The sequence below is a fragment of the Garra rufa genome, chromosome 8, assembly GCF_049309525.1.
Source record: "Garra rufa chromosome 8, GarRuf1.0, whole genome shotgun sequence".
In the NCBI taxonomy this organism is placed as follows: domain Eukaryota; kingdom Metazoa; phylum Chordata; class Actinopteri; order Cypriniformes; family Cyprinidae; genus Garra; species Garra rufa.
Window position 1 is genome coordinate 5,523,139 of NC_133368.1, and position 23,367 is coordinate 5,546,505.

Sequence of the window (23,367 nt, forward strand, 5' to 3'; positions counted from 1 at the left end):
CAATCAGAGGCAAAATAGGGAGCTAAGCATGGCATTGAGTGGCAGACCAACTGCAACAATGAGTAATTAAAGCCATTTTAGGATTATTTTAGTCAAAATGGCTGAAAAATCATAAATCTTTGGTAATACGATTGAATGGGATTTAACTTTTGACCAATAGGTGGCACTGTTATGAAATCGATGTGTTGTGGTCAGTGTAAGGAGACAATTGCACTTACAAAGTTTGGTGTCAATATGTCAAAGCTTTGCAGAGATACAGCCTCAGACGTAGTCTGGCATCATGCCTCAAATTTGTTGCGTCGCTATACAAAAACAGGTTTGTCTATTGACACAAAATCCATAACATTTTGTCAGCACAGTCTGAAGATGATCTGATTCGATTTTGGTTCAAATTTGACCAACGGTCGAGGAGGAGTTTGAAAAAGTAAGTTTTTAACATAAATCAAAAATGGCGGACAGGAAGTACGGCCAACCATAATAATTGGTATTTGTGTTGTTGGCATGAACCAATGAATATTTTGAGACCAGTTTCATTACAATAGGCTTATGCTATCAGAAGTTATTAATGGTGTTGTAAATGTCATTATTGATGGTTAATGAATCGTTTATCACTCTTGACCAATAGGTGGCACTTCAATTGATGTGGTGTGGTCAGTGTGAGGTGACAATGGCACATACAATTCAATTTGGTGCCAATGTGTCAAAGCTTTGCAGTTTGGCATCTTTCCAGCAAATTTGTTGATGCGCTAAACGGAAACAGTTTTGTATATAGTAGGGCTGTCAATCGATTAAAATTTTTAATCGCGATTAATCGCATGGTTGTCTTGAGTTAACTCGCGATTAATCGCACATTTTTATCTGTTGTAAATGTACCTTAAATTAACACTTTTTAAAGTTTTTAATACTCTAATCAACATTGGCATGGATGCTTTAAGCAAATATGTGTTTATTATCAGTGAAACCATACTTGACTAGACTAACTTGTTTCAAATGTCATAGATGTTTTTCAAATAACTTGTTCATGTCTATTAGACACATGAAAAAAAGAACATAGAAACACCAGGTTCCCATTACTTCTCTTTCTTTGCACTGAGCAATTTACTTACACAAGCCTGTTTACATTATTTGCAGGACAGGGCAGCTCACTTCTTCTGAACATGCAAAATCTACATTTATTATTACATTTGTTTGCCTCTCGGTGCCCACATACTGTAATTTGATGCAGCCAAGTTCTCAACAAAACTGTTTCCATTGTTTTGATGTAATATTTCTGTTATCAGACAACCAAAGTAATATGAAATAATAACTGAAAAAAAATCCTGAATTATGATCATGATTCAATCACTGAAAAGAATCATTTACCGGCATCTGGACATAAGTCACTATTCCCTGCATTATTATAGTTGTTTTTAACTTCCTGTTTGAATGCCTTCAGGATCCTTTGACTTTTTAGGAGTTTAGCCATTTAAAGTTATGTGATCCCAAAAACCTGCTTCTTTTATGTTTTAATGTATTGTTTTGGTTATAATGTACTGATTGGAGAGCCTGGTCTCATGCAAATACGCACTAGCACGACTTTCTGTTTCTATTTGGCGTGCTATTAACAAGCTGAAATTAACTTTGGCGTACATATGATATGCAATTATGCATGTGTTTGACGTGCATTTAATACGCCGTTTTCGCGTGCATACTCGTATGTGGCTTTACGCATCAACCCCACAGCAACAATCCTAACGTACACCGACTCCGCTTGCACTCATTAAATATGGCAGAAGTGCCGGTGTACGCAAAAGGATAAAATACAGAAGTACCTGCGTACCGGCCCACTTCAAGCACTGGAATGAACATAACATCTGTTTTAACCGAAAGCGCTGCTCCACTGCCGCTCGCTGAACAGAGCAGACGCAGATATGAAGAGAGGGAGGTGCGCGCGCATTCATTGGGAGACCTCACGCACGTTCAGCAAAACCGAAGAGCCTCAGAAACTATATTGGGTTTGTCCAATTATGTGTTTATGTATTGTTGCTAGACACTTTTCGCTAGGTTGGCAGCACTGCATCCATTTCTTTAACTATGGGCTAGGTAGTGGGTCAAACAGAAATGCGCGCTGCGTTAATCGCGCGTTAATAAAATTAGTGCCGTTAAAATGATTAACGCGATTAACGCGTTAATTTTGACAGCCCTAGTATATAGACATGAAACATAACTTTTTGCCAGCATGGTCTGAAGATGATCTGAGTCAAATTTGGTGAAAATCAGACTAACAGTCTAGGAGGAGTTAGAAAATCTAGATTTTTAAGATTAATCAAAATGGCAAGTTCATTAAATTATGCCACAATTGGTGTCGATGTTCTTGGCATGACCCAAGGAATACATCAAGACCAGTTTCATGATGGCCGACACCCAAAATGGCTGACTTGAGAAAATTGGCTATGGTTCGACTCGGCATACTTTTCCGAATCTAAAGAGAAACTAAAGAGAGAATCTTAACTTTTTGCCAGCGTGGTCTAAAGATGATCCGAGTCAAATTTGGTGACAATCAGACAAACCGTCTAAAAGTAGGTTTTTAAAACAATTAAAAATAGCAAATAAACTAAACCTTACGATTTTCGAATTTCTGACTTCATTTGACTCGGCATGAGCCAAGGATTCAAGGATTCTTTACCTTACTGTTTAAAAGTTATTAGCATAAACATGAGTGAAAGTTTGGACAAGTGGTGGCACTAGAGAGTTTGAGATAGAGATTCCAAATTTGCTATAGTGACATTTTAGACTGTCCTCTATCAGTGTGCCAAATTTCACAACTTTCCCGTGAGCAGTTCTATGGGTTGCCATAGACTCAATAACGGAAGAAGAAGAACGGTAACGGATACAATAGGTGCCAAACAAAATGTAAAATTTATTCACATTCCACTAAGATTTCAGTTTGTTCCTCACAATAATCTGTTGTGTTGTTTCAGTAGACTTGAGTCATATTCATAAGTCATATTTTTATGATACTTCAGTGTTTTATTTATCATTTTTGGAACTTGACAATCCTCTCTAACTTTTATTATTTTGAACTGAGCAGCCAGGACATTCTTGAATTAATCTGTTTTGTTCCACAGAAGAAAGAACTACTGGTTAGAAATAACATGAGGGTGAGTTTAAATGTCCCTTTTAAAGTAGTTATGAATGACTTTAAATGTAACATGAAAGAAAATGTCAAAGCATTTTTGCCTTTCGTTCTTTATACCTTTAAAATAAATGAAACATTCACTGGATTGTTTAGAGTCTCACCTTTAGCCTGGCTTGAATTATAGTTCTTCTCTCCAGGTCTGTGATGCATGTCGATGTTGTGTATAGCACGTTTAGTATCTGGCAATAAGGGGTGCGTTACACCGGCAAGAGATCCAACCTTTGACTAAAGGAAACAAAGAATGGTATATAAAGAGCACATGTGTTTGATTTTCACATCTTCATTGATTTTTCAGGCTTCTCCAAACATGTTCCACATTATCTCAAACTGTCTCTTTTGAAACCACTCAAACACAATGTTCACTTATTTTCAAGGTCATTTGTCTGTATTAGCATGATGGATTTCTCTGCACGTGGCCTCCTCTTTGTGCCAAATGAATATGTGAATGCCGAGCTGGAAGTCACACTGGAATTCTTTTGGATGCAATACCTTGCAATAGATTCAAAAGAATATAAGAGAACTGAGATGTTTTGATCTCCTGGATTGAGCATTTAACAATAATAAAGAGAAACCAGGTGGCAGACATCAATGCTTTGAAATCAGTTCCTAAGAAAAACTTAAGATAAAAAACTACAATACACTAAGAAACATCCGTAAAAATGCAGCATAGTGTACTTTGTTAATGTGAAAACAGTAATATTGTGAAATATCATTGCTATTTAGAATAACAGTTGTTACTATAGATATATTTTAAAAGATCCTTCAGAAATCATTCTAATACGCTGAATGTCTTACTATTATCAATGTTTTAAAAAACATTTGTGCTGATTAATATTTTTGTGAAATCCATGAAGCATTTTTTTAATGTTTTGTTGAATAAAAAGTTCAAAAGAAAAACGTTTTCTTAAAATAGAACTCTTTTGATATGTTATAAATGTTATTACTGTCACTTTTAATCAATTTAGCGTGTCCTTAAAATATAAAATATAAAATGTAATAATGTTAATAATTTAGAGTCTTAAAAAAAAGAATCTATAAAACCCTACATTACATGTACTTCATGTACTTTGTACATTTCCTTCACATTAACAAATTGTCTGTAAAATTTTCTGCCAGGACATTATCCTTTTTGGTACATTTTTTTTTCTTACAGTGTAGTTGTTCTCTATTCACAAAAAAAGGACTTGTCTCTGTTTGATCAGGATTTGTTTCTGAATGATTAAATGTTTAAATAGTATAATTTAAAATATTCTTTAGTTTGTTGTGGAAGGTTATTATAGTTTTTACTTTTAAATTAATTGTTATATTAAATTTTGTTTTCTGTTTGGCTATTTGTTTTTTGTTTTTTCATTTCTTTTATTTTCCTTTTTGTATTTTAGGGCCAAAGTGGTGATGTTTAAAGGAGAAGTTTACTTCCAGAATAAAAATTTCCTGATAATTTACTCACCCCCGTGTCATCCAAGATGTTCAGAAATGTAGTTTTTTGAGGAAAACATTCTAGGATTTTTTGGACTTCAATGGGGATCAGGTCCAAATTGCAGTTTCAATGCAGCTTCAAAGGGCTCTACACAAACCCAGCTGAGGAATAAGGGACTTGTATAGAAAAATGTCAATCGTCATTTTCTAAAAAAAAAAAAAAAAAAAAAAAAAATCAATATACTTTGTTACCAAAAATGTACTAGCTCTGTAATGCGAATGCACGTCTTCATTCATTGCATAATCACCTTGGAAAAGTCACGCACGCCTGTGTTAGTTCTCCGCCTGTGTGCTTAGTTTCAGAAAGTTTGGGTTGGACAAAAAATTCCATTGCATTCTCTCCTCAAACTTCAAAATCATCTGACATTGTTTTTTATCTTTTTTTGTAAAGGGTGTTCGACTTTCTTTGTATGTTTGCTTTGTAAACACTGGGTCAGTACTTCTGCCTACGTCACGTGTGCATGATTGCAAGACGAGCATTTGTGGTTAAAAACTATATCGATTTTTCTTAGAAGATGACATATTGTTTCACTAGATAAGACCCTTATTCCTCAGCTGGGATCATGTAGAGCCATTTGAAGCTGCATTGAAACTGCAGTTTGGACCTACAACCCATTGATCCCTATTGAAGTCCACTATGGAGAAAAAACCTGGAATGTTTTCCTCAAAAACCTACATTTTTTAACTAAAGAAAGAGAGATATAAACTTGTTGGATAACATGGGGGTGAGTAAATTATCAGGAAATGTTAATTCTGGAAGTAAACTCCTTTAAAAATGTTGAATGCAGGTGGGTTATAAAGGTTTTAAGTGTTATAAAATACTAAGTATTATTTTTATTTATTTTAGTTTTGGAGTTATTTTAGTTTGGGGTTTTCCCGAGGTATTATTATTGAACAAAAAATGTATTTAGATTTAGTTTTACGAATAATAATAATACGCATTATTTGTCTGAATTCAGCAGGCCTTGCTGAGGATGACTGTAGCAGCCATTTTGAGTCCCTGGAGCACACCTGTGTTGTTTACATTCTGCTGCAGTTGAACGTGACGGATCGAGACTTCACACGGGCCACCCACAACCAAAGGCCCTTCTCCCTGGATCCCCTCCAAATCCCTGTCCAAACCCTCATGTCTCTGAGGTAAACACACTGATTACTGCATTCAGCTCTCATCACCTGGATCATTCCCCTTTTGCCCCGAGAGGGTGCCATTTCGGTCACATACTGCAGCAATTTTTCGGTGTCATTGAAGTTACTCTTTTCCTGCTGATCACAGAGTATTCGGGCAGTTTCTCTTCTGATGGTTCATGCGGGTTTCTGTTTGGACATTGTGAAAACGAAGCCACCGTGGAGTTTACTTTTCTCATTCAAGATGCACACCTGATTCGATGGTTCTTTTGATCTTTTTCCGCATCGACAGATGACTTTCAGGGGCGCAGAGAGAGGATGGATTAATGTGCATATAATGAGGGAACAGTCAAGGGCTGTGGAGCATTAGCAGATTGTGGTGGACGGGAATTGGATAGATTATGGACCGTGTGCTTATGTAAAATCCCTCAGGACACCTTTATTAAGATTTGCAGCTCACATCTCACAGAGGTCAAATGGCACATTATGGGTAAATCACCAGTTTGATTGACCTGGAATGTGTGGAAATTGAAGACACCTTGAGGACTGACCGCATGTGTGTGTGTGTGTGTGCGTTGCGGACTGACGGCAGCGTTATCTGTCAGGCCCAGGTGCAGCTAAAACGCTCAGTGAAAGATTATGGAGTGAAATGTAAAATGAACATACCACATTTCACCTACTTGCCTTCAGGATGGGGTTACTTCTCCGGCCAAGTAGAGTAGAGGTACGGCAATCAGGGCCGGTAAGCTAATACCGCCGCCGAGTCTGTCACCCTGACCTGAACCTGAGTTTCAACTTTTCTGGGCTGTAAAATTCTGGAAGATTTACTGTGAACTGGCCTGTCCCTCAAGTTTACGTCCCACCTCTCTTGCTCTCTGGCAATCAGGAGGCAACTTCAGGCAGATCTGCACAATGGTTCATTTGTAGCAGATCTGGGCCTCTTAACTGAAGAAATTTGACAGATAAGGAACCGTTTCATGCAGTACTCGGTCATGTACGTGTACGTTAACTGATACATTAATCAGATGACTGTTCTGTTCAGTATCTAATGTTATTTAAACTTGACCATGAAGTCAAGCAATTAAAATATGAGTGATGTTTCCAGAATTTCATGACCTCTGCAGAACAACATTACCAACATTATTTTGTGGAACACCCACTAAATACTTAAAAACTGTACTTGCAGATAAAATAATGTTAATGAAATTGAAGTCCACTTAATTGTACATAGGAAACATAGTCATGAAAGTGTACTTTCTTTAACACTCGGTACACTTTTAAAAAGTATACTTTATACAAATTTTGTAACAAAGTTTGGTAACACTTTAGATTAAGAGTTTTCCCTCAATAAATTCCTAATTTGTTGCTTATTTATAATAAGTAAGGTCGTTTTTGTAGTAGTTATGTTTAGGTATAGGGTAGGGTCAAGAGCTGGGTACACTCTTAAAAATAAAGGTGCTTCATGATACTATAGAAGAACCTTTTTGTCTAAATGGTTCCATAAAGAACCTTTAACATCTGAAGAAACTTTCTGTTTCACAAAAGGTTCTTTGTGGCAAAAGATGGTTCTTCAGATTATAAAAAGGTAAGAAAGAGATGGTTCTTTAAAGAACCTTTGACTGAATGGTTCTCTGTGGAACCAAAAATGGTTTTTCTATGGCATCGCTGTGAAGAACCTTTTAAAGCACCTTTATTTTTAAGAGTGTAGCATCTGATTATAGATATTCTGGATTACGTAATCAGATTACAAAAAAATAAGTACTTATAATTCGATTAAATTACATTTTAAAATACTCGTAATAAGACTGTAGTTACTTTTTATTGATTACATATTATTCATACACAAGCAAAGAATTATTCATAATTTATTTATTCTTTCTAATTCCTCTGTCCTAAACTTTTTTTAATCATCCTTTTTTCACCTAATATATTTACTTGAATTACCCCTGATATTTTAGAATAAATATTTGAATAATTAAGTATCATTTTTGCATTACAACGAATGGAATTCAAGATTATCAATATGATAAATGAGTTACGTCAAAAGTATTCTAAAAGTAATCAAAAAGTAATATGATTATATTACCTAAAATGTGTAATGTAATGGATTACGTTACAAACTACAATTTTTGTTGTCTAATTTGGAATCAGTAACAAACCACAATTTCTAAGTAAACTAAAAGGCTCTGTGCATTAATATGTGCTTTATAAGTGCTAATTAACTGTCAATATGCTAGTAATATGCATGCTAATAAGCAGATAGTTAATAGTAAATAGTGTTTCCTAATCTAAAGTATTACCTTTAGTCAATGTTTAGTCATATTTAAAGAAATACACTTACTTTGCACTGACTAAAATGTGCAAATGTATATATATAGTTAGATTTTAACTCTAGTGTGTTACAACATTATAATACAGTGTTACATTTAAATTGTTTTTCTTTTAATCACAAATGTGTAATTACAGATAGATTTAAATACGTGGCATACAATTTCAGTAGAAAAATTACATTAAATTGTATTTTAGTTTACTGTTAATGCTTATTCAACCATATTAAAGATACTACCATAATAAAGATTTTAATCCTACTTAAGTTGGTCGAAAAAAGCACTTTAAAGTTCAGCTAATTGCCTTTAATATAAATTTAAACTATAATACATTTTAATTTAATTGCAACTAAAATGCAAACATTAAATTCATTTTGCACATAAATATATTCTTTTAAAGTCTATTATATCCGTACTCTTTTGTATGCATGCTTACTTCGTATAGAATTGATAGACTTTTTGGTAACACTTCGGTATAGGAACCAATTCTCACTTTTGACTAGTTGCTTATTAGCATGCCTACTATTATTTTATTAGCTGTTTATTAGTACTTATAAAGCACATATTCTGCATGACCATATTCTACATCCCTAATACTACCCAATACCTAAACGTAACAACTTACTAACTTTTAATAAGCAGCAAATTAGGAGTTTATTGAAGCAAAAAAGCAAAAAAGTTTATTGTAGCTAATCATTTGTTAATAGCAAGCATTGGACCTTAAATTGTGGCCAAACTTTTTTATGCATTCTTCTACATCTCAGATTTACCTTATTTCTTCCAAAAGCCAAAATAGCTCCAGTCAGGTCTTGCAGTGTGTGCAGCTGCTTCTCAGCTTCCTGCTTTGGGCAGCTCGGAGCCCTTCTCTTTCTGTTAACCTGGCCAGACTGGTATGCCAGTGCGAGATCCTCTGAATACAAAATAAGAGGCCCTCTCCTTGTACTGTAGGTCTTTGGAGGTACTGGCTCCAGGCCTCCGAAAAAACGACCACTGCTGGTAAGACGCAGCAGTGGAGGTTGGGATTTCCAGTTAAAGTAGTCCTAGGTAATAAAAGGTCATGTTTTCACTGACTGTGTGGAAGTGCTTTCAAATAAATCAGACTTTATCTTTGACTCCCTGAAAGTGGCTTTATATGGACATATAAAAGAAACATTTACCTCTGGTTCAAAACAGACCTCCAGTCTTCCATCATGGCTGTCTTCATTTGGCACAATCTGGCCGTACCCACGACTCAGCAATGACAGGACAAAATCTTTCATTGTGGGATGATAATGTTCCTTTAAATGAATGCTGAAAAACAAGCTGTAAAGGTCTGAACATCAAGTTTTAAGGGTTACATATCATGAAACTTTTTATCATGACTTTTTCTGTTTTTAACTGCTATAATTGGGTCCCTGGTGCGTCTACCAACCCAGAAAACATGAAAAAGAACAACCCAGTAATTTTTTTTGGTAAGCTTTTCTCTGTAAGCTTGTGAAAAAACGAACTGCTCAGATTTCGCTCCCCTGTGATGTAGAAAAGGAATCTCATTATAATATTACTGCCCCTTAATCTGCATGTTTTCACCCACGGCACCGCCATTGTGTTTTCACAAGCTACAACAGTGTAGCAGTTCTAACTCCATAGCGAAAGTTCGAGCAAAACATGCTAACTGTTCTGTTTTTAGCTACACAGATGAGCACAGAACACTATTTAGAGTCCCAGCCTCAGAGGAGACAAGAGAGCAGTGGATTTATTGATTTATTTACTGCTGCTGCCACACAGATCTAATATAACATGCGTTTTCTTTCCCAGATTTTTACCTTCACAGACATAACCGATTGTTTTTGTAACTCATTTGTGTTTTTATCATAAACCTGTGTGTGTTTGACAGTTTAAGCACAATAAGACATGAAAGAGAACTTAGTTTAGTACTCACATGCTGTGTGACAGCCGCTTTCTGTGCGCGTGTTTCAGATGTGTGCTCAGAAAACTTTAGATCAGAAGTTTAAACTGATTGATTTCGCATGATTTCTTTGCGACAGACATGATAATCCAAACCAAACAGTTGTTTTTTGGCAGAATATCTGAGGTACCAGCTGTAAAGGCGCAGCTCTATTCTGGAAAAGGGGGCAAGGATCAGCTCATTATCATTTAAAGAGACATCCAGAGGCTTCCACTCAAAATAGGCATTTTCAAAATGATAAAATAAATGTGGGATATAAATCTGGGGGGTATTTTGACATTCTGGGGACACCTGAGACTTATATACTTTGAGATAATACATATTGTAATAAGGGGCATAATACTGCCCTCCAAAGGCAAAGCACAGTAACTACACATTTGGTCAAAATTGAGTTAAGGCTTAAAATGGACTTTGTGACAACTGTTTTGTCTTGTGGCAAAGTCTCCTGGTTCAATTTTGTCCCATTTCAGAGAACTGAGAGTGTCAACATGTTTGACTAGCTGGCGTAAAAATTTTAAAGGCACTTTGCCTTTGGAGGGCAGAATAGGTCTCCTTTAAAATCATATCAAAAGCCTTTAATTTGTCATACTGATGGTGACGGTGGTTTAGTGCCATGTTAAAAAATGTTAAAATCTAAAATTATGAGATTAAAGTCGTAATATTTCGAGAATAAAGTCGAAATATTTTGAGAATGAAGTCTAAATATTTTGAGGAAAAAGTCAAAATGTTTCGAGAATAAAGTTGAAATTTCGAGAATAATCGAAATATCGAGAATAAAGTTGAAATACAGAGAATGAAGTCAAAATTACAAGAATAAGATCTAAATGTTTCGAGAATAAAGACGAAATTTTGAGAATACAGTTGAAATTTCGAGAATAAAGTTGAAATATTTCGAGAATAAATTCAAAATTGCGAGAATAAGGTCTAAATGTTTCGAGAATAAAGTTTAAATATTTTAAAAATAAAGGCGAAATATTTAGAGAATGAAGTTGAAATTACAAAAATAAAGTCTAAATATTTTGACAATTAAGTCGAAATTACGAGAACGTCGAAATGTTTCAAGAATGAAGTCAAAAATTTTCTACAATAAAGTTGAAATTTTGAAAATAAAATCAAAATATTTTGAGAAGAAAGTCAAAATTAAAAGAATAAAGTAGAAATATTTTGAAAATATATGGATGAAATTACAAGAATAAAGTCAAAATATTTCGAAAATAAAGATGAAATTACAGGAACAAAGTCTAAATATTTCGAGTGGAAGGTTTCAAGAATGAATGTTTAGAGAATAAAGTTGAAATTTCGAGAATAAAGTCAAAAGTTTCAAGAATAAAGTCAGAAGTATGAGAATAAAGTAAATATATTTTGAGAATAAAGTTGAAATTACAAGAATGAAGTCGAAATGTTTTGAGAATAAAGACAAAATACGACAATTAAATCATAGCAATTAAATATTTTTAGACAATTCTCAAAATATTTTGACGTTATTCTCAAAACATTTTGACTTTATTTTTAAAAAAATTTGACTTTATTCTAAAAAAAATTGTGACTTTATTCTCATAAATATTGAGTTTATTCTTGTAATATTTCGACTTTATACTTGTAATTTTGACTTTATTCTCAAAATATTATGACTTTAATCTTGTAATATTTTTTTTTAACATGCCACTAAAACGCCATGATAAATAGCGTATAAAGCAACTGTAAAACTCACTCTTAAAAATAAAGTTTTTTTATTGGCATCTGTAGTTCCACATTCAACTTTTAACATCCATGGAACCTTCTCAATCTACAAAAGGTTCTTTGTAATGGAAAAAGTACCACAGATTATTAAAACAAAGAAATGTTCACTGAAAGTTTCTTTGGGCAACCCACTTTTTTTTCTATTGTAAAAACCTCTTTTTGAACATTTAGGTCAGTTAGATTTCAAATAACTTTTTTTTAAAACAAAAACAACAACTTATTCAGAGTCAGCTATTTTTGTTCTCACTTTTGTTCGCGTACCTCAGTTTGTGACCCAGCTCCCCTCTCCTCAGCGACCATTTCTCTTTCATTCAGAATGGATTCGAGTGTTCGTTCAGCATCCCCGCCCGCTGCTTTTACATACTACTGAATCATTTCGGCCCATGTTACGAATGTCTGTGTTTACTGAGCTTTGCAGTTGCCAGGCTCTCCACAGCTCTTCAGCTGAGAACTGTTTTCTTGTTGCCTTGGTTGCAACCAAGCAATTGCCCCTCCTGGTCAGGCCAGAAACTCTGACTACCTTAGCTAAACCCATCCTAAAACACAAACAAAAGGAAGATGACAGCTCACCGCTTTTGTGAATAACCTGAACTGCGTCTCCCACACGACACGTCCTGTCGTATGCCCAGGATAGCACATCCCTAATTAGTGTTATTGACTGTGCCACAAGAAATAGACTTTTCCTTCCTTCACATAAAACCCCTCCATCAATCAAACAGACAGGAGAAATTGTTCAAGCTTACAACTAAAGACCTGCAGGATGTCCTAAAATAATGCTAGAGGATACCGTGACAGTTTAGCCACACAAAAAACAAAGAAAGATACGTGGAGTGATGTATGACAGCAGGTGTTATTGTGTCTGGCATTGCTACTAAACATGTTTTAGGAACAGTACATTGGTTGTGAACGTTTGAACAGCTCCTGTGCTTTACTATACTCTGATCTCCAAGAGTTTGCAGGTTTAAACTGAGCTTCACAGTACAGTTTACTGTAGAGGGAAGACTTACACAGCCTGAACCACAACACTAGCCTTTTCAACCACATCTCCATGTGCCATGTGTTATGTGGTGAATCATTTTATTGCTCTGTGAGATCATACTTTTTGACAGTGAACAGAACCCTGCTCTGGCCACCTGTAGGGTTTAATAGGCTGATTAGGACAAAATGTTAGGATACTTAACATTAACCTGCCTACACCATGTAAGCTGAGCTCTTGCTTTTTCTGAACCTTTTAGTCTGTGTTGAGTATTATAATGATGACTAAAATCTCCTATTATCATAAGAAATGACATTCACCTGTGATCATTAAGTCATTTTTGGGCCAAAATTGAAATAATTCCAAATTCCAAATTCATGATTTGTTTTTATTCATTTATTTGTTTTATGGATTTTTTTAGAGTAGTGACACAGTAACAATTTCTGTTCTGTAAATGTTAAACTTAGGGATACTACTTAGTAAACATGCTTTTTACCTTTTTTTTTTAATTACTTTTAGCATAATATGCAACGTATTTTGTATCAACCCCTATCAACCTATATATATATATATATATATATATATATATATATACATATATATATATACATATATATATATATACACACACACACTACCGGTCAAAAGTTTGGGGTCAGTAAGAGTTGTAATGTTTTTAAAGAAAGTCTCTTATGCTCATCAGTGCTGCATTTATTTAATCAAAAATATAGAAAAAACTGTAATATTGCGAAATGTTATTACAATATAAAATAATGGTTTCTATTGTAATATACTTTAAAATTTAATTTATTCCTGTGATGCAAAGCTGAATTTTCATCAGCCATTACTTCAGTCTTAAGTGTCACATGATCCTTCAGAAATCATTCTAATATACTGATTTATTATTAGAATGATCTATATTGGATCTATATTGGATTATATATTGCAACAGTTGCCCTGCAAAGTATTTATTTAGAAATTGTGATATTTTTTCAGGATTCTTTGATGAATAAAAAGCTCAAAAGAACAGAATTTATTCAAAATATGAATATTTTCTAACAATGTAAGTATTTGCTATCACTTTTTATCAATTTAACACGCCCTTGGTGAATAAAAGTATTAATTTCTTAAAAAAAAAAAAAAGAAGAAGAAAATTTTACTGACCCCAAACTTTTGACCGGTAGTGTGTATATATATATATATATGTTAAATGTTTAACCCAAACTTTCTTTTGCTTAAAAATGTGTGTATTTTTTATTTTTAAAATGAAGCCAAAATAGGTGAAAATCAACGTTTATTAGTGTGTTCAATTAATTAACATTTTTAAAATTGCTTTAAATGTTCACCTTTTGATTATTGCTGATGCCTCTAGTAATTATGCGTCTGATTTTTAAATGTACAACCTTGGGTTCATTTTAAGCCAGTCATATAGTAATGTTTAAACAATAGTTGAGTTCAACTATATAAATAAAACTACCCAGAAGGTTTGGTTAAACATTTAACCCACCCGCTGTGTTGCTTGGTTTGTCCATATTGTTGTGTTTAACCCTGCATTTTTAGAGTGTAGACATTCAGGGAAGTTTGCAACATAATTATTGTTACAATGTGATTCATGAAAAAAAAAAAAAGTATTCTATTGTATTCACAATATAATGTAATGCAATATTGTATGTTGATGTTTTCCTATGCAGCACTGATATTTACATTGTTTAATTATTTCAAGGCTGTTACAAAGCATTGCATTTAAATACAGTGGTGGCCAATGTTATTAAAACACTAGTATTTTCACCAGGTAAAAAATGGTTTTAAGTCAGTTATTTCTATGGTTTGCTGTATTGTCAGTAGTAATCCAGTGAGATTTTTGTTTGTACAAGGAGTCTGATAACAGCTAATAAATCCAGAAGAACTGTGGAAATGTCTCCAAAATGTTTAAAGAGACCTACCCGCGAAGCTACCTGAAAATCTATGTGAAAGTGCACCTATAGGCCAAAAGCTGCCCTAGTAAGCATTAAACGCAAAGGATGGTTGCACCAAATGTTGATTTAATTTAATTAATAGAAGTTAACTTATGACATTATTTTTGACAGCATCCTCATTTAGCATTTTTTCCTAAAGTGCCTAAAACTTTTAACAGTACTATAGCTTTGCAGATAGGTTTCCTAAAGCATCTTGGAGACGTTGCCACAGTTCTTCTGGATTTAGTCTGTCTCAGTTTATGTTTCTGGATGATGATGAGATCAGATCTCTGTGTGGAGCACTGGTTGTTGTCAAACTCCTTGTTCAAACAAATATCTCTGGATTATTACAATTATTGGCAAAATGAATGTTTGAAAATGTCAATTCATATTTCCTACTGACACACTACAGCAAAAGATAATAATAACTGACTTAAAACCATGTTTAGCTGGTGACAATACTAGTGTTCTAATAAATTTGGCCACCACTGTATATTAAAACTCTAAAGTAGCACAGGAGATGAATTATCTACATTTAATTATGAACTAAATGTATGCCTAAAAATACAATTAAACGTATCCTTTGTTACGTATCTTGAACCTTGGTTTTACAGTTCATTCTTAATACTGTAAAGTCAACTCCGGTTTGTAATCAAGTGTTTTTAACATATGAGTGACCTGTGGGTGGCGCCAAAGCACCGACCTTACTCTTCACCTCAGTAAATCTGCAGGAGTTTCTCTGATAAACACAAACCATTTTTACTACAGTAAATGTCACCACAGTACAAACCTGAACTGTATTTGGTCATTTGCTGAAGCTGACTTTATCTTATTTATAACTACATTAAATCATTTTGCCTCATGGTTTTCGTTTTACAAGACAGGAGCCTAATATGCGCATTTGGCGCAACAGTGTTCAAATAGTCTCTAAGCACTTTTTATATGGCTTTCTTTGAGAAACAAAAGCTAAACAGTTGTTTAACAGATCAGTGTGTGACTAACACATCAAAATATTAAAAATGATAACTTTTTTGGTAGCAAACAAGAACTAGTGTATCGCCATCTGTAAAGCAAAACGAGTCAGTTCGTTAAAAATCTAATCATTTTATTCAGCGAAACTGTACAGATACAAAGGTCTCTTACCAAATTTTAAAAATCAAGTAAAAAACAGCAAGATTATTTTCATAAATACATATATTCTTTCAGAAAAGGTGATTATTTACACGTTACATCGTTTAAAGGGAGCTTGCATAAATTCACAGCTGTACACATGCATATAAGTATCCCAATCCGAATGCGTACTTGACGGTCCATGTGTGCCAATGTATGCATGATTGTCGACGGAGGGCTGCGAAAGTCATACAAGTCCCCAGATAAAACAAGGGATGGTACATGTGTATAAGGCAAATTACGTCCAAAATGTTCAGAACCGTGAGCGTCGCGCAAATTTGAAAAGATCACGTTTGCACATCTATTATCGTGTTACACAGAAATACAGTCTTTTTTTCACATACAGAGACATATGAGAAAAACCAAGGGTTAAACAGACACTGTTCTTGACGGTCCGTCTAGGCACGCAGTAGTGTCCACGAAACTCACTCAACAAGTCTCTCTTCGCGTAACAGTTCGCTGTTCAGAGACATTTATCTCAGAGAATAGCCTGACGACTCTCTTTTCTCTTTTTCATACCGTCGTCTCGCCTTGGTTACTATTGCTGAGCCTTTTATAAAACCTGCGCCACGACTGCAGAGTCTTCCCAGACCATATCCAAAATCCAGAGGTGATTCCTACGATCATGGTCATCAGGTACTTTATCATGAATACAGTGAAGTCTGGAGACATGGGGGCGAAGTTATTGACTGGGCAAGGGACAGCGAATCGCTTACACGTTTGCATGTGCCAGGTCTTCTCCCACTGCTCTCGGAAAGCCTGCTCGTAGAAGTAGCACGCGATCACGATGGTAGCGGGCACCGTGTAGAGCACGCTGAACACGCCGATGCGCACCATCAGCTTCTCCAGCTTCTCCGTCTTGGTGCCGTCGTGCTTCATGATGGTTCTGATGCGGAAAAGCGACACGAACCCGGCCAGGAGGAACGAGGTGCCGATGAACAGGTAGACGAAGAGGGGCGCCAGGACGAAGCCACGCAGCGAGTCCACGTTGTAGATGCCAACGTAGCACACCCCGGTGAGAATGTCACCGTCCACTTGGCCCATGGCGAGGATGGTGATGGTCTTAACTGCTGGAACAGCCCAGGCGGCGAGGTGGAAATACTGAGAGTTGGCCTCAATGGCTTCATGACCCCACTTCATTCCCGCTGAGAGGAACCATGTGAGAGAGAGAATGACCCACCAGATTGAACTTGCCATGCCGAAGAAGTAGAGAATCATGAAGAGAATAGTGCATCCCTCTTTTTTCGTGCCTTGAGCGACGGTCTTGTAACCATCATCGTTGAATTTGTCAATGCAAACGACTTTGTCTTCTAGGAAAAAGCCAGCCGCGTAAGCAACAGCCACCATGAAGTAGCACCCCGAGAGGAAGATAATTGGCCTCTCCGGGTAACGAAACCGCCTCATGTCCACCAAGTACGTGAGCACAGTAAACAGTGTACTAACACAGCACAAAATGGACCAAATGCCCACCCAGAGACGACCAAATTTGACTTCTTCCTCTCTAAAATACATGAGTCCGTTGGGTCTAGTGGGCTCACATGGCGCCCCGCAGTCTTTTTCCCCCATGAAGTGGTACTTGAGATAAGTGGGCACTTTGAGCTGCAGCGGACATGTGAATTGCTGGCTGGGTCTGATCACGTTCGGCTGTAATGTGATCAGTTCTGGGACGTAGGGCGTCGGGTTTGAGGTCGGGCTGCCCGCGTCCGAGGTGTTCTGACCCACGCAGATCTCCCCCGCGCCGTGCACCGGGAAATTCTCGCAGCGCAGCCGCTCGGGCCACTGGAAGCCGAACTTGTTCATGAGGGCCTCGCAGCCTTGTCTCGCTCGCTCGCACAGGGAGCGACACGGCGGGATGGCTTGCTCCAGCACCGTGCAAACCGGCGCGTACATGGAGCAGAGGAAGAACTTGAGGTCCATGGAGCACTGCACTTTCACTAGGGGGTAGAACTGGTGCACCTCGAGTCCGGCGTCCTCCTGGTTGGTGTGACCCAAGAGGTTTGGCATAATGGTCTGATTGTAGGCGATGTCCGTACAGAGAGGTATCGATATGGGCTGGCAGAAACCGTGCTCCGGAATGGAGATGCCCTTCTCTCCATGATACTGGCCGCTGGATAGCTGAAGGGCCAGGGTGAGAAATAAAAGAAAATATCGAGTAATCCCACAACAGTGTTGCATTTTGAGGAGAGCCTTTTTTATTCGCTCCAGAAGAAATCAGGCTGCGGCTGCTCCGAGAAAAAGTTTTTGTGTGAGCAGTTCGTATGCGTTTACACGACCAAAACTCCTTGTTTGAGCTCCTGTCACGACACTCTTGGTCTAAAAGCAATCATGTTAAGCAAATAAGTGGATTTGTGAAGAAAACCCTGATAGAAAGTCACCAAGTCCAAAAATGCATCCAAACTAAATCCACAACGAGCGCATCGTTTTTTCTTTCTTTCAAGCTTTCTGAGAGAATCTTCCGAGTGTTATTTCAAGTTTTCCGCCCGGCTCTCCAAATCCTACGCGTAAGTCTGTGTATCCAATGACTTTATAGCTGCATTTCGCTACTGGAAAACTTCAGTCAGATATCTTGAGACTTGAGTAGACCAGAGTGCGCTTTCCTCGCTGTCCTCTCGTGTGCGCTCAGTAGACGCGCTTCTCACTGACTGGAAGGTTTGAGCGCAAGTGAGGCGCACATACAATAATGTGTCGTCGGTTTCTACACACCCCTCATTCAGATTCACTGCCCCTCTATGCGGGGCGCCTTGAAACCAGTCGCGGTTTAGACCAATCACAGGGTTTGTTTTCCTTTGCGTCTTGCTTTTGATTGGTCATTGGATGTAATTGCGGAGGGTTTCAGCTATCAGAAACTTTCCTTCTATAAAGGGCGGAGAAAAAAAATCCATAGGCTGGTTTCTGAAAGTGTAGTAATTCACTGGGCAGGCAAAACTCTGCACATGAGTAATACTCAGTCGAAAAATAGGGGTTGTCGATTCAAATCCAGCTTTTGTTTTACATGAAATGTTAAAATATGTGTATATTGATTTACATATCAAAGTTTGGCAATCACATAACTAAATAAGTGCTAAACCCATGGAAAAAGGTTGGGCTAAACTTTTTCTGAGTACAGCTTTGCAGATCTACTATTTTCTTAACATCTACACTACCAGTCAAAAGTTAAAAGTTAAAAGATTTTTAAGTTTTTTTAAGAAGTCTTTTCTGCTCAGCAAGCCTGCATTTATTTGATCCAAAGTGCAGGAAAATCAGTAACATTTTGAAATATTTTTTATTATTTACAATATCTGTTCTCTATTTGAATATGTATTAAAATGTAATTTATTCCTGTCATTTCAAAGCTGAATTTTTAGCATCATTACTCCAGTCACAATCATTCTAATATTCTGATTTGCTGCTCAAAAACATGTTGAAAAAGGCTGAGTAGAATTTTTTTTTCAGGTTTCTTTGATGAATAGAAAGTTCAGAAGAACAGTATTTATCTGAAATAGAAATCTTTTGTAACACTATAAATGTCTTTATAATCACTTTTAATGAAAGTGATTATAAGCATCCTTGCTAAATAAAAGTATTCATTTCTATAATTTCTTTCCCCAAAAAGAAAAAAATATATATAATGACTTCAAGCTTATGTATATCGTGTCTAATATTACAAAAGCTTTTTTATTTTAGATAAATCCTAATCTTTGGATCTTTCTATACATCAAAGAATAAAAAATGTACTCAACTGTTTTAAAAATTGATAATAATAATATCAGCATATTAGGATGATTTCTAAAAGATCACGTGACACTGAAGATTGGAGTAATGATGCTGAAAATGTAGCTTTGATCACAGAAATACATTGCAATTTAAAATATATTCAAATAAAAAGCAGTTATTTTAAAAATTGATATTACTATATTAAAAACAATATTACTGCTTTTACTGTACTTTGGATCAAATAAATGCAGGCTTGGTGAGCAGAAGAGACTTCTTTAAAAACATTAAAAAACTTACTGTTAAAACACTGTAGATATTTACATTATTTTTGTTAAGATGTTTTGAAAAGTCAACATTTACTATTTAAATATTAATCTACTGAAAAATACAAACACCTAATGACAGACCTCACACCTACTATTTAGGCCGGTGTGTTAACCTGCTTGAAAGCGGGTAAATATTTTGATCATTTTCATTTGAATTATTCTCACACATTGCAGGTGTGGACCATCAGCTAAACAATTTGGGCTACTTAAGGGCAAAGAATGCCGAGAAATAAATGTACATGAAGAGTGTGTCCATGTAAGGAAGCGACGAAGGGGGGAAAACTACATGAAATCTGTCTGGAAAGTTCTGTGAAATTTATTAAGGTCCAGATTTAAAGAGGAAAATAAATAATTGATAAAGCAAACACAGTTTCAGTGGTGCCAAAAATGGGAAAAAATTCACAACTTGTTACAATTATACAGCAATTAATTAATAACTGTCAGAGACCAGCGATAGCCAGAGCTATTGGCTTATTAAATAACTTATTCTTAATCATAAATAAAAAATCTTCTTCTCTCTGCTGGAGTGTGTTTTAAAAATAGATCTGAGCTTTATAGCTGTATGCCTGGTTACTCGGTATGTAAATGCGAGGGCTGAGGGAGATGATCTGCTCTATGGACCTCAACATCAATCACACAGAGCCCAAAGCTGCTGCCTCAGAAATGAGCGCTATGGCACGCTTATTCTGCTGCTCACCGTAGCTCTACAGCAGCCCATGTTTGATCACTGAGCATATACACTCACTTCATCTTTCGAGAGACATGCAACATAAAACTTTGACTGACGCTTTCTTAAGAGCATATTTCTCTGGCTTATTAGATCATAGTTGCTACGGTTGAAAAATACATCCAGTAAGTTGTTCTGATGTTGTTTTAGTGATAAAATACAGCTTGACTTTATAATTCATGATTCTTGTTCCTGTTTGAATTTGAGAACAGAAAATGTACTCCTCTGCAAGATTGATTTATTATGTGCATAATTTTGTTTGTATTGTACCTTTGTAGGACTAACAAAAGTAGGAGCAACATTAAAGCAGACTATGGCACGATGGTATGTTGGTATGGGTGGATTGAGAGATGTCAAAAGGAGATGATTTGCTGTAGATGATAGACCAGTTCGAGAAGTTCATATGAGTTTTTAGTAGGCTTCATTAATGTTTGCGGTTTCCCACTGGACCTTATTAGCTCTCACACTGTTCAGCTCCACATTTTACTCAGCTATTGAGGAGAGAAAGTAGGAGGAGGTAATGAAAGAAATATGGGTGGCATGTAGTGGAATAAACTACATAATCTGTTGTATTTTGCTGAAAATTCTTTGACATCCTGTTTAGCTGTGCTTTGAGTAGTGTCTGTATTAACCTGTGACTCATACTTATTTTAGGGGTTAATTGAAGTTGACCTTTAGTCATCCTGAGAAAAAATCAATCCACTGCTTTTAGTGTGTCAATATTATTGTTCTTTTCTGTGTTTTATAGGCCCAGTTAGAGCTTTGTGTGTCTACATTATTTCAATGAATGACATCTGAGGTGAGCATAAAAAGTGTGTAGGCATAATAATATAGCTTAATGAATATGCGTTTTATTTAGTGTCTTAAAAAATCCTACCTGATCTCATGATGAAAACATACCTGTGGGAACATTTTCACAAGATGCAAAATCGTACATATCACTGCAGTTTCCAACAGAAACGAACACTAGATGCGGTAAAACACCAAGCACTTGTAATCGTTTTTGTACACTGTTATGATTACAGCTCCATATGTTTCGCTTTTCACAGAATTGGACTTAGGATGTGGAATCCTTGGGTATGAATCCCATGAAAAACATGATTCATGATGAAAGACCTAAAAGATAAGAGAATGAAAAACAAGCTCAAACAGCATGCAATTTAGTTTTTATGTCAAATTAGCTTTTGTTCATATTATTGGGTAGGTTTAGGTGTAGTGCAGATGGTACATTATTTTAAAACGTCATTAGAGTTATAGCACCACTCAATGGACATGCTATGACACCAACGTCACATGAAACGTACCATATGTACGTTCATCTGTTCCGGAAAAAAACAGCGTCACTTAGTGGACATTTCACATCGAATATGTCACAAAACGTAGATGGCAGTGCGTATTTCGCATCTTGCAAAAAAGATCCCACAGGTATTTTATGATAAACTCACATTTGTTTCATAATGAATGTAACACAGTTAGTTATTTAAAGAGCAAAAATGAAAAATCTGTCATTAATTACTCACCCTCCTGTCGTTCCAAACCCGTAAGACCTTCGTTCATCTTCAAAACACAAATTAAGACATTTTTGATGAAATCCGAGAGCTTTCTGTTTCAAAGATGAACAAAGGACTTATGGGTTTGGAACAACATGAGGGTAAATAACTAATGACAGATTTTTCATTTTTGGGTGAACTATCCCTTTAAAGGGGTCATCAGATGCCCATTTTCCACAAGTTCATATGATTCTTTAGGGTCTTAATGAAAAGTCTATAATATACTTTGTTTAAAAATTCTCAATAGTGTAAAAAAACCCCACCCCTTTACCTTTAAAAATCAGCTCTGCAAAAAAATCAACTTATTCTGTTGCATGTTCCTTTAAATGCAAATGAGCTCTGCTCGCCCCGCCTCTCTCTGCCGTGGGATGATGAGCCATAATGTGTACTTTAGCCGCGTTTAGCTTGCCAACAAGCACATTATTAAGAAAGGCCATTTGCGTCCGTTGCACTTTGGCGTCCCATGTTCGAGTTCCGGCTCGCGGACCTTTCCTGATCCCGTCCCCCCTCTCTCTTCCACTTAATTTCCTGTCTCACTACTGTCCTATCAATAAAAGGCAAAAACGCCAAAAATAAATCTTTAAAAAATATATATATACCTTACACTCACTTCTGCTGTGGGTAAAGCTGCATCACAAATGATTCACACGAACAAAGACGCACACGTAGATCGGGGATCAGCACTTTCCTTTTAAAAACAATAACATTAATCCTCTGTGTCTTCAGCAGCTCAGATGTCGGGAGTAAATGACAACTGCTATGTTCATTATTACATCCAACAACAGAACACCTCAATTGCTCAATTAGAGACATTCAGAGACATTCGGAGTCGACACAATGGCGATCGGAGTCGGACTGTTTCATGATTTAGGACGTTCTCTACATGAGGAAATCTCATTACACCATGCCGGATTTGCTGTCCCAGAGATGCTTTTATCATACACATTCTTCATGCATGTTTGAGCTCGGTGAGGGCGGGTCTAAGCTAAGGCGCTCATGTCAATCAACTATGGTGGGAGTGGCCTCTGTTGGTGTGTCGTCACACCGACAAGAAGCTGAGAATGACCTGAGGGGATATTACTTTTAAAGATAAAAAAAATACCACTGGGTGGATTTTTATCATTGGAGGGTGGTTGTGTACACAAACTGCTCACACACATTAATGTTCAAACATGTAAA

At 36.2% G+C, this 23,367-nt stretch overlaps 1 protein-coding gene across 1 annotated transcript; it reads right to left on the reverse strand.

The window, feature by feature from the left end:
* Window positions 1-15,806: 15,806 nt before the first annotated feature.
* On the reverse strand, window positions 15,807-18,638 carry fzd7a (frizzled class receptor 7a). The gene has a single exon (XM_073845410.1). It carries the CDS (start codon window positions 18,065-18,067, stop codon window positions 16,406-16,408), a length of 1,662 nt encoding a protein of 553 aa, XP_073701511.1. The 5' UTR covers window positions 18,068-18,638; the 3' UTR covers window positions 15,807-16,405.
* Between the last annotated feature and the right edge of the window lie 4,729 nt (window positions 18,639-23,367).